This window comes from Haplochromis burtoni, unplaced genomic scaffold, assembly GCF_018398535.1.
Source record: "Haplochromis burtoni strain Fernald_Lab_line unplaced genomic scaffold, NCSU_Asbu1 Contig_9, whole genome shotgun sequence".
NCBI classification, from domain to species: domain Eukaryota; kingdom Metazoa; phylum Chordata; class Actinopteri; order Cichliformes; family Cichlidae; genus Haplochromis; species Haplochromis burtoni.
In genome coordinates this window covers 3,985,561-3,996,947 of record NW_024582370.1, presented here as the reverse complement: position 1 = coordinate 3,996,947, position 11,387 = coordinate 3,985,561, and the positions used below count along the sequence as shown (strand labels likewise).

At 39.5% G+C, this 11,387-nt stretch overlaps 1 protein-coding gene across 3 annotated transcripts; it reads left to right on the top strand.

Annotated features, from left to right (window-relative positions):
* The first annotated feature begins 67 nt into the window (after window positions 1-67).
* On the top strand, window positions 68-11,355 carry eps8l3b (EPS8-like 3b). Of its 3 annotated transcripts, none has more exons than XM_042228332.1 (20): window positions 68-371; window positions 1,093-1,191; window positions 1,447-1,559; window positions 1,645-1,709; window positions 1,811-1,969; window positions 3,851-4,000; window positions 4,085-4,170; window positions 4,259-4,383; window positions 4,580-4,701; window positions 4,802-4,934; window positions 5,039-5,124; window positions 5,256-5,330; window positions 6,079-6,224; window positions 7,280-7,451; window positions 7,878-7,921; window positions 8,046-8,139; window positions 8,748-8,864; window positions 9,786-9,874; window positions 9,970-10,102; window positions 10,183-11,355. In XM_042228332.1, the coding sequence occupies exons 2-20, from the start codon at window positions 1,154-1,156 to the stop codon at window positions 10,222-10,224; spliced, it is 1,989 nt and encodes a 662-aa protein (XP_042084266.1). In that variant the 5' UTR covers window positions 68-371; window positions 1,093-1,153; the 3' UTR covers window positions 10,225-11,355. The 3 variants fall into 3 exon arrangements, with proteins under 3 accessions (XP_042084266.1, XP_042084257.1, XP_042084261.1); XM_042228323.1 differs by having other exon boundaries at window positions 9,774-9,874; XM_042228327.1 differs by having other exon boundaries at window positions 68-1,191; window positions 9,774-9,874.
* Window positions 11,356-11,387: the final 32 nt, after the last annotated feature.

Below are 11,387 nucleotides of genomic sequence, written 5' to 3'. Positions count from 1 at the left end.
AGTTTTATATCCATGGTAGAGTATGCTTGAGATAGTGGCACAAGAATAGGAACACTTGAGACCTTTGATCCCCCTGTAGGTAGAGGAGGAAATGCTGCTATGAATAATTTCAAAACCTTTGGCCTCATAATGTGCCACTACCTTTTTTTCCATGCTTCAAATACTTATCCTCAAGTGACAAATTGGGCCGGCCCTTGCGATCTGTCACTCCCATCACGTAGTTGCACTTTGATCCTGCTGCTTTCACGAGGAAGTTAAGGAAATTTTTCTCGAAGCTGTTTGTGAGGAACACTCCCGCTATGAGACCTGTTGGTGCCAAATTCGTTTGAAAGAAGGGAACGATGACACCGGAGCAGAGCTGAGGCTACAAGGTAAAACGGCATGCAGCAGTTATGTGAAGGTCAAGTGACAGGTTATATAGGAAGTGGTTTAAAAAGGAAAAAGCTGCTGAGAGCAGCACTGTGTCCTGCTCTGAAATGTGACGTTGCTTTTACAGAAAGTGTGTAGTTGTTGCCATGAAAGCTCCTCACCTTCAGTCATAGCTTAAATATACATAACCAAATAAACTAGTCTTAACCACTCGATGTGTTTAGAAAATGTGTATGTAGCCGCAATAACAACCTGTCACTTATACCAATATCTAACACAAACACCGAGGCTGGTTTGTGTATTCATGAGTCTTCAAGATAAATTATTATTCAGACTGTTTGTTAATTTAGTCCTTGGACTTAAAGCAGTTCTTGTAATTGATTTACTTTATATTAACCTCTACGTGCTTGATTAGTAACTCTGCGTATATTTATATTTAATCTGTGTTTAATTTTTAATGGAAAAAAAAAAGCACTACCCATGATAACATGGTTATAAATAACAAGAAAACAGGCCTCGGTGGTGTCACTTGTATGGAAAAGCCTTGTTGTAGTTTTCTATGCTGAACCTGTGAGAAGCAATAAAAGCACACTGAACTGAGGAAGTGTTTCTTTGCTTATCAAATCAATTTGAACTCTAAGTGCTAAGAAGAAATCTTTTGCTCCAAGCTGTGAGAATCTGAAAACTTTCCAACGTAAACAAATCATTTTGTGTTTCTTACAGGTTCAAGTGGTTTCTGTGTGATTCCTCCCAGTCTAAAGTTTAAAGCCGGGGTAGACTGAAGATGTTTGGGAACAGTGCCCCCTTCTCCTATTTCCCAAAGTTGGTTGATTTAATTTTCCTTTTCAAGTTCACTAGTTATGTTTAATATGCTATAAGACGCTGATTTGCGGTGTTTCTGATACATACCCGTTCACACCCTTACATAATAAAACAGCACCGTGCCATAGTAACCCTGAAGCTTACTTGAGCTGTGGACTGCGGATAGCTTATCTTCATATCGCTGAGCTTTGACTGAGATGATTTTATGGAGGTGGAAGGAAACTGAATGTTAAGGAATCGTTTCTTCTTCTTCAGGGGCTTCACATCGGAGGACCTCCCTCCGAGGCGGGCTTTCCAACAAGATGAAATTAGGGAGAGTCCGCTGAGGAGAAGTGACTCAACCAGACCCAGTGGAAGATCTATTTACAGTATGTCCAGGCATTACAACGCCTCATATCTAGGTATACATATTTTATGATGATATTGCACAAAATCGAATGTTCTTTACATCAGTACAGAGAAAGGAGTACTCGGAGACACTGAGCAAAAATCCTGACAGCATCAGTGTCAGAGTGGAGGTAAATGAGTATAAATTCTACATCATCATGGACACATACACATGACTAACAGCACAACATTTAGCTCTCATCATCACTGACCCTCCTAATTGAACCCACAGCATCTTTTCACCTGTGAGATTGATGGCCAGGAGGTGAAGACCGTGGACGACTGCATGGCTAAGCTCAAGAACCTGGATGCCAAAGGTCGTCTGTGGCCTCAGGAGATGATCATGGAGGTTCAGGGACCATATCTTCTGCTCAATGACATTGAGACCAAAGTAGGTTCATCACTTCTAGAAGAACAATGAAATGTCTGGAACGGACATTATAGTATGATTGTTGGACAGATATTTGAGTCGGCACACCACCACAGTGGATTTGAAACCCTCAAAATGTGACTGAAGTGAGGACTTTCAGTTTTAATTCAGGGGGTTCAGAAAATTGCACTGGTATTATTGATATACTATATATATATATTATAATATTATTATATATATCATATATTCATATATATATATATATATATATATATATGACAGGTGATTCCCTAACGTGTAGAACTCATGGACATCATCAAACGCTGTGTTTCACCTTCAGCTGCTGCTTGTTTGTGGGTCTCTGCCTTCAGTTTTGTCTTTAGTGACTGAAAAGCTGGTCGGTTGAAGTAAAGAATATTATTTATTTTCCTCTCTTGGTTTGCTTTGGGTCCATTTGCACTGTGAAGTGCTGTCCAATTAACAGTTTTGCAGCATTTGGCTGAATCTGAGCAGAAAGCACTTCACAGTCCATCCTGATACTTCCATCAGCAGTCACATCATCAATAAACACTAGTCTATTGGTGAGGGATCCACTGGCATCCATACATGTTCACGCCATAGCATTGCCTCCATTGTGTTTAACAGATGTGTTATGCTTCGATCACGAGCTGTTTCTCTGTTTTTCTCTGTTCCATCATTCCAAAGATTTTTCAGAGCTGTGCAAGCTCTCTAAGATGTTTTCTGGCAACGTTTAATCTGACCTTCCCGTTCTTAAATATAACCAGTGGTTTTGTATGCCTAACTTGTGGGGATAGGTTAATTGGATAATCCAAATTGCCACTAGGTGTGAATGTGCGAGTGAATGTGAGTGCGAATGGTTGTCTGTCCCTGTGTGTTGGCCCTGCGACAGACTGGCGACCTGTCCAGGGTGTACCCCGCCTCTCGCCCTTTGACAGCTGGGATAGGCTCCAGCGCCCGCCCCCCCGCGACCCTGAAAAGGATAAGCGGAAGCGAACGGATGCTAAAATAATTAAGACATCAATTAACCGATGCTAAACCAGATTGTTGTGGCCACTACTAAAGTTGTTGCTGTCTCTGATTATTGGTTTACTTTGTTTTGTGATCTTAATGATGGCTTCCCACATTTACATTGACTCGTAATTAAAATGACAGTGAAAAGCTATAAAACACAAATTCATCCCTTTGAATTAACTTGAGATATTACGTCTGCTTCATTTGTCATTAACTAACATGGGAGCAGGCCTCACCTGTTAGCTGTCCAATTAACTTTAGGCCTCTGCACATGGGGCACTGTGTGTCTGTAATTCCTAAATAATTTATGCAGCACTTTTGTTAAACCTCTCGAATTAAAGCGGAAAGTCTGCACTTCAATCACGACTTTATTGATTTAAAATCTGCTGTGGTGATATACAGCAGCAATAATGCAAACTTGTCTGTGCAGGAAGTGAAATGATATAGTAATGTTACTTCATTGTCTCAGTTTGTTAGTAAAATTATGTAAGTTACCGTCTGGGATTTGAGGCCACTATTTAATGTTATTGTTCCACTTCATCCCAAAGGGTCCTGATGGGTTTGAGATTAAGGTCACTTTCTTCAACAAAACTAAATATAATTCTGTGCTGTAGCAGTAACATTTCCCATACCAAAGAGTATATAAAAGTGCAACCAGGTGAAGCAAAACCGTTACACAACCATAACTGTTTAAAGCGCTAAGCTGTGTGTGAGAAAAATTCTCTAATTATGAAATGGAAACATCTGAAAAACATGTAAAATATGTATGAGCAAAATAAAATGCCAGACCATTTTTAAAATTCCCCTTTTCCCTCTTTTTAAAGACTTTCAGTGTTGGCTATTAACGTTCGATCAATCTGATTTTGACAGACAGAACTGGACTTGGTACCTTTGAGCTGTATCGTGCAAATCAAAGCTGTGCTGGACAGCTGCGACTTCAACTCTCTGCTGGCGATAACTGTGCAGGAACGCAGCAAACGCAACCGCCGGTGCTTCATGTTCCAGTGTGAGGAGACTGGGGTGAGTTAACTTTGACCTCCTCAAAGTCGCCAGAGAGCTGATGATAATTGTAATGTCGATTTTTCTTCCTGTTTGCTCTATCAGGCCGATCTGATCAAGAGCGACCTGGATAAGGCAGTCCAAAGAGGAGGTGGTAATCTGGACCAACACAGAGAGCCTCCGGATGTCAGGTAGGGTGTTAAAAAAAGATTTAATTACAGGGAAGCAGGAAGGACAAATGTGGAAAGTACAGTACATTCATTAATCATTTCTTTCCAGGAATGAATTTGAGCCCATGACACAACATAGGCCGGGAAGTTTCCGTCAGACTGCGCCCCCCTTTATGCAGGAAGAGTGGAGAGCTCCAACCCCAGACTTCATGGCCCCATCGTGGCGAGAGCCGGGTACAGTAGAAACATAAAGAAATTATCATTATTATCCAAGAGAAATTCAATTTATTTAATGAATTCACTGCGACTGAAATTCACTTTTTACATTTCTTCTCTACAAATAAGAAATAAACTCAGTATTTTTAGTATTCCGAGTTTAAGTCACACCAGCTTCTGTTGAAATTTTTTTTCTCTCTTTGTTGCAATGCAGATCATATGCCTTCCTCACGTCCCTATAGTCCACAAGTAGAACCAATGAACCATTTAGACCCGTATGACATGCATAGCAACCCAGAGATGGACCGTGATAAGACAGAGTCACAGAGGAACACGGTTAGTGCTGTGAAAACTTCTGTATTTTCCATGAATTATTGAATCTTCCTGTGGAATTATCTGTCTTATCTTGAGAGTTTCATATGATGCTTTCTTTTAGGACATTTTGAACCATGTTCTAAATGATCTGGAGATCTTCGTGGGCAAAGTTACAGCTGCAGTAAACACACCTGGACAGCAAGGGGACATGGGCAAGAAGAAGAAGACAAAGAAGAAGAAAAGCAAGAAAAATGGTAATAGCCTTCATCAGTCTATGTTTTTCACAAACAAGTAACCTATGAAGGATAACCTACAGATACAGGCAGTTTAATAAGTGCTTAATGTGACTGCTTATCAGAGCCCTCGGGACCACCCCTCAATCTGCCTTCTTTGGATGAATATGCCTCCTTTCTTCAGAAAGTCAAATATGGATTCAATCTGCTGGTAAGTCCTTCAGTTCAGTCTCTGCACATTACAAACTAATGTGAGGAGTTTTACAACAAACTTGTCTAAATGCTTACAGTTGTGACTAAAAGCACTGGTGTGTGACTGAAAGAGTCGTTATCATATTACAGGCCCAACTGGACGGCATACTGGTCAATCCTTCTGCTCCTGAGTTTGTCCACGTGCTCTTCTCGATTTTAAACATGGTAAGCTCACTACTGCTACGACTGCTGCTATAATATGCACAGCGATGCAGGTATCAGGTTGTGATGTTCTCCTTTATAGTGGACAGAAATACTTTTTTTGGAGTGGCACAAATAATTTGTGTGGCATCTTATTGAATGCAGAACAGCTGATTGTTCTGTAAATAGTTTGAAATGGTTATTTTAAAAAAAGGTAAAGGCTGCAAATAACTTTGTTGTTTGCAAAACCTGTGCATAGGATTTTAAAATTGACAATTATATTAATTTAAGTTATGAAAAAATATGATTCATAAACATGTTTGTGGTTGTTAACAGTAAAAAATATAACTTTTTCTACTCAGATTTTATGTTTTTTGTCTGATTTTAGATCAATTGTGTTAATACAGTCTGTCAAAATGAAAACATACTGTAAATTCAGACACGTGAGGTTGTGCTGAAAAGGAATGATACCAAACAAGGCAAAGTAAATAGTTTTTAAAGGTGAAATGTGGAGGGAAAATCAAAAGTAGTTAAAAATGGCCAATTATACCCTGGACCCCAGAGGGTTAAACTTTTTTTTTAAAGTAACGCAATAGTTACTTTTCAAGTAATTAATTACTTTTAGAATCTTGTAACTCAGTTACTAACTCAGTTACTTTTTTGAAGAAGTAACTAGTAACTATAATTAATTACGTTTTCAAAGTAACTTGCCCAACACTGATAATTCATAGTGCTTGTTTGGTTATAACTAGATTCTTTCTTTTTTCCACAGACAGTTCATCAGTATCCGTTTGACCTGCCTCCCAATGTGATCTCCCCCTTGCTGACAGACCCCGCTATAGGCCTGCTAAAGCAAAATGTCACCCCGGAGGAGAACCAGCTGTGGATGTTTCTGGGAGAGTGTTGGAACATCTCCAGGTGAGGCAGCTTTAACAGTCCTCTAACACTTTTACTAGTCTTTTTATCAAGCTTTGAACGTTCTCATATCTAGCCCTTTAACTTTAACTACACTTATACCTTCCCTGGCATGCCCTAACTTGTTGTGGGCCGTGTCTGTTTGCATGTGCTGTATTCAAATTGATTCCTGTGTGCAAAAAGTGTTTAATTTGGAATAATCAATGTAAAACATAGAAATACTAAGAAAGAACCATTCCTTGTTTTCTGAATGACTCATGGATTCATTTTTAGTCAGAAGAGCTTTACGGTTGCTAAGTTGTGAAAATAAACTCAGACTCTGTGTTTATGCTCATCTGGAAGGACACCTGCAGCTGAGAATCATGTTCAAAGTTCAACAACCTCTTTAACATTTACAGCGAAAGACTTGAGGGATTGTTGTGCAACTTGTTGTTTACCAGTTTTTTAACCACAGGCTTGACTTTTATTACAAATGAGAAATGGTTCACAAATATTTAAAGATTACTATTAGTCTGACTACACTCAGCCAAATGCCTCACACACAACCCAAAGGTTCTCTATTATTTATTATTTATTTACTGCTGATTTATGCACTATGAATAAATGAGTAATAAATAATATAAATAATTTTATATTATGGTAAACAAGGAGAACACAATATAAAAAAAGAACCTTGCATTCATGAAGCTGTATTTTAAAACATGGATTTGAGCTTTACAGTTGTTGATGGAGCTAAAAGCGACCATACTTGGCCAAGAAAGTATTGCACTATTTTTTTTTTAAGTTATCAAATTCATTTGTCAGTAATGAAAATTATTTAAAAGGCACCAACAGCACAAACATGTTTGAGAGGCCCGGTTCAGTTGAAACTGGCTGACAAATGACAGAGTTGTCTAGCAGATTTATTTAAAATTTTAAACAGATGGTTAATAAAAATAAAATAAATAAGCCCTGTATCAAAAAGTAGCTTGTGCAACCTATTTTTTTTTTTTACCAGGTTGTATAAGTGTTATTTTCATGGATGATTTTATAATTCCTGCCCTCTGTTTCACTTGCAGGTCTCGATGGCCGGACGATAACGTCCCAGATTACATCCCAGAGTTCTATGATGGCTGGCAGCCCCCTCCGCCCCCTCCTCTACCATCCCCGTCGCCTTTTCAGAACGGTCCAATGAGCAGAAGCAACAGCCAACGCTTCCCAGGCCGACCGACGCTGCGGCAGCCAGACGAGGTACGAACTTATTATGACCCCCTGGTTCATCCTTAACAAAGAAGCTCATCAAACAGTGTAGCATACCTGGGTGTGAACTCAAAGTATTGCAGCAGTCATGCCCTTTAAAACTTCTTTTTGTTTCCGTGCTGATGCTTAATTGTTATGCTGTAGCTCCATCTGCTTTAGGAATTGGTTTGGTAATGTGTTTATAGCCTGGTAGATTAGCAGATTGCTTTGAACTGTTGTTTTGCTTACCTGAGTTTGTCTCCTAAACCAACTGCAGAATCTCCACTAAGTGGTTGTTTGAATTGTAGTCACTGCTGCCATCTGGCACTCAGCACCTTTAAATCTAAATTTTCATGGCAACAGAAAAACAATATCGCCAATGAGGCCATCATCAAGAGGTTTTTCAGTTAATCCTGGTGTATTTTATGACTTTTACAGCCTATGGGCAACAATCCATGGGGTCCATCACCTCCACCAGCACCGTAAGTGTTGTTACACAGCAGTAAATATGGCTTAATGATCACATTTCTTCAGTATACCCAACACTTTTTCCTCCAATTTTATGCACTGCCAATACGAAGTGTATTTCGTCTGCTGCTCTTTCAGCTCCAATGAACCACCCCAGAGCATGCGTGTCATTTACAACTTCGTGGCCAGAAACAACCAAGAGCTGAGTGTTATGAAGGGTGAGGTGGTTGAGGTGAGATCACAAATATTATTCAACAACTGCAAATACAAGATTTATTCTTACCTTGTCCAACACAGTATAAGGATTGTCTCTAGCTTTAAATAAAAGCAGGATCTGTAGTGTTTATGTGATGTAGACTGTTTTACATCATTGAAATTTAAGAAAATAGAGTAAACAGCAAACCTTCATTTACCGGGAACTGGATGAGGATTTTGTTTTAGGAATATACCATCACTCTGAGGGGATCTGGATTATCAGGTATCATTATCAATGTAATGCAACAGTAATTTGGGGCATTGTAAACTTAAATAAAACTTAAATTAAAAATGTGTTGTAGATAACTTTTTCCAGCTCCAAAAGAAGAAAAAGGGGAACTGCAGATCTTTTCAATTCCTTCCAGCCTTTCAGCCACTGTATCACATATTTTCCAACCAGTATTGTAACTATTGTGAACCTTATAGAGGAAATTAAAATGCAAAACTAGAATCTGAAATAACTCTAGCAAACACTGCAGCTGCAGCACAGAATGACTGACAGATAAGATTAATATTTCTTTAAACTTGTAGTTTCATTGCCAAAATCCAAAGTATTTGAGATATTTGGATTTGGATCTTTCACAGGTGATCCAGAAAGCAAAGCAGTGGTGGCTTGTTCGTAACGCGCGTAACCAGGAAGGGCATATTCCTCTGAATGTTTTGGAGTCGTCAGGGAACCCCGGACCCATGGACGACCTACCGGTGAGCTGAGGCGCAAGCAACCTGGGAACCCATCAACAATTATCTGATGGTTTCCAGCAGGACGACTTATCATAACTGTTCTGCTTTTCTTTTCTTACGAATTGGGATGAATGTTAAATGTGGAAGAAGTTTAATGTCATGTGGTTTCAAGATTTTGGCAAATGCTTTTACTCTTTGAATCTCCACACTGTTTACTTGCCTGCAGTCAAACAGCTGCTCAAATAGACAGACAGATACTTTATTGATCCCACAAGGGAAACTGATTTGTTACAGCAGCATAATAAAGAGTAGAAATGATACAGTCTACAATAAACAACACAGTTAAAAATAAAAGTGCGACAGGCGGCTGGTAAGGACCTTATACTATGAGATAGTGCAGGAATTAATAAATTTACTACAGTGATAAACAACAAAAAAAAGTCAAATTAAGTCAGTTAAAAAGGCTGAATCAGTCTGAGGGAGAAGGAGCTCTGCTGCCTCTTGAGTGTGGAGTGGAGTGGGTGTGATGAGTTGTCCATGATGGAGAGCAGTTTGTTCAGTGACCTCTGACGCTAACGGACTCAAACGCCTCCACATTCTGACCAATGATGCTTCCGGCCTTCTGGATTAGTTTGTTGATCCTGCTGGCATCTCTGGCACTGATGCTGCCCCACCCACCAGATAACGGCAAAACAGATGGCACTCGAAAGGATCTCCAACATGTTGCTGCAAACATTAAATGATCTGAGCTTCCCTAGAAATCGAGCAATGTGGTTTTCCATCATTGTTCAAACACTACCCGCCAATCAGAAACCAGAAAGCCTCTTGTTAAAAATACTTTGTGCCTTGCGTTCAGATTGGGCATATTCATAAGCGTGTACATAAATAAATATGTTTGCTCATAAACAGCCTTCACATTTGATATTTCAGTCTTCCTTCCAGCGAGATCCTCGCGGGCCTGTCACCCTGGACAGGTCCTCCTCACCTGCAGAGGTGCAAGCCTGGCTTGAGTACAAAGGCTTCTCCAAAATGTGAGTCTCATTCTCCACGGAGCAACAGACAAGTTCATGTTTGCAATCTATATAACACTTGCATTTAATGTCATTTTATTTGTTCTCTTGTACAGCACTGTCAGGAGCCTCGGGGTGCTGAGTGGACAACAGCTTCTGGGAATGAATAAACAAGAAATAAGGACTGTGTGTCCAGAGGAGGGAGGCAAAGTCTTCTTCCAGCTGCAGGCTGTTAAGTCAGCCATTGCAGTAAGTAAATTTGTTATAATACACACACACTCACAGTTAAATGTTAGCATGTAAGTAATAATTTATCCTGTTTCCTGCAGCTGGCCAGTGAACCGTCAGGCATGTACAACGGCCGCTACTAACGACCTGCGTCACTGTGCCGGCCCTTCGGATGTTTCTCATGTGTGCAATTAAGGGTGTTGAATTTAAACTGTCTGAATTGATTTCGCTACTTTTCCATAAATTAAACTGTAACGAATGTTGATTTGCTGTTTGAAGTGGCAAACTCGAAGATTTTAATTTTCAATGAGCATGTGCAGTGCTCGCCATCAAAGGTAAAAGTCCATTGATGGAGTGGTGGGAACAGTACTCAGACGCAAAGGTGGATGTCAGAGACAGGGGGGGTTATCTGATAACTGTTATCTAAACCGGTGACATCATTCTGCATCTGTGTGGTTACTGTTTGCCTAGCAACAAGTCCAAAGTGGACTGGAAAAAATGCTTGTGGACACAAATGAAGAACGGAGGTTTGGAGTTGTCTTTTCAGGAAACTGGACAATGCAATGGAGAATTTAGCCCATGATGAGCCTGCTGATTAAAACAATGCAACATTAATATATTTGCAGGATTAAAAACATTGTTTTTGGTGGTGATCTTCCTTAATAGAACACTGTATTAAATTACTATTATTTTAATTAAGCATTTTCTGCTGCAGCTTGGCATGAAAAGAATTTAACTGGTAAAACAGTCAGTCATCAATTTTCTGCTACTATTCACCCAAAAAACAAACCAAAAAAAGCCAAGAAGTCATTTTCATCCACATCAAACTGTTAAATGAGCTGCACAGCTCTTCAGTGAGGATACTATTTGCTTTCACTGCACCCTGCCGTTCACAGACTCGTACTGTGCAGCATAAAGTCAGATCACAGCTACTTACAAAATGATGGACCAATTTATTCAGTTATTTCCTGACCAGTAAGCACAGCTGCTGCCTGAGGTATACGAGTTTGCCACTTTCAAAGAAATTGTCTATATATATATATAAAACGTATCAATGACAGCAATTAATTGTCAGTTACTCAAATACTAGTTTATACCGTAATCTTGCTTTTTTGTGCTTCCAGTAATTTCGACTTTGTATAGTTTTTCCTGATGAAATAAAACGAGTACGTATGTAAACAATGGCTTCATCCAGCATTTGCCTCATTGACTGTGTCGTGTGTGATCAACAAAAACATGAGAAACAATCGTGTGTTTTGTTGTGAAAAAACTGAATCGCCAAAACAGAAAAGTCAGAACAACCGTT

Coding starts and splice junctions, on each gene's coding strand:
- eps8l3b (XM_042228323.1), top strand. CDS start 1,154: ATGTTTGGGAACAGTGCCCCCTTCTCCTATTTCCCAAA. Junction 7,452..7,877: donor CGCTGCGGCAGCCAGACGAG/GTACGAACTTAT, acceptor TGACTTTTACAG/CCTATGGGCAACAATCCATG. Junction 8,865..9,773: donor GACCCATGGACGACCTACCG/GTGAGCTGAGGC, acceptor TTGATATTTCAG/TCTTCCTTCCAGCGAGATCC.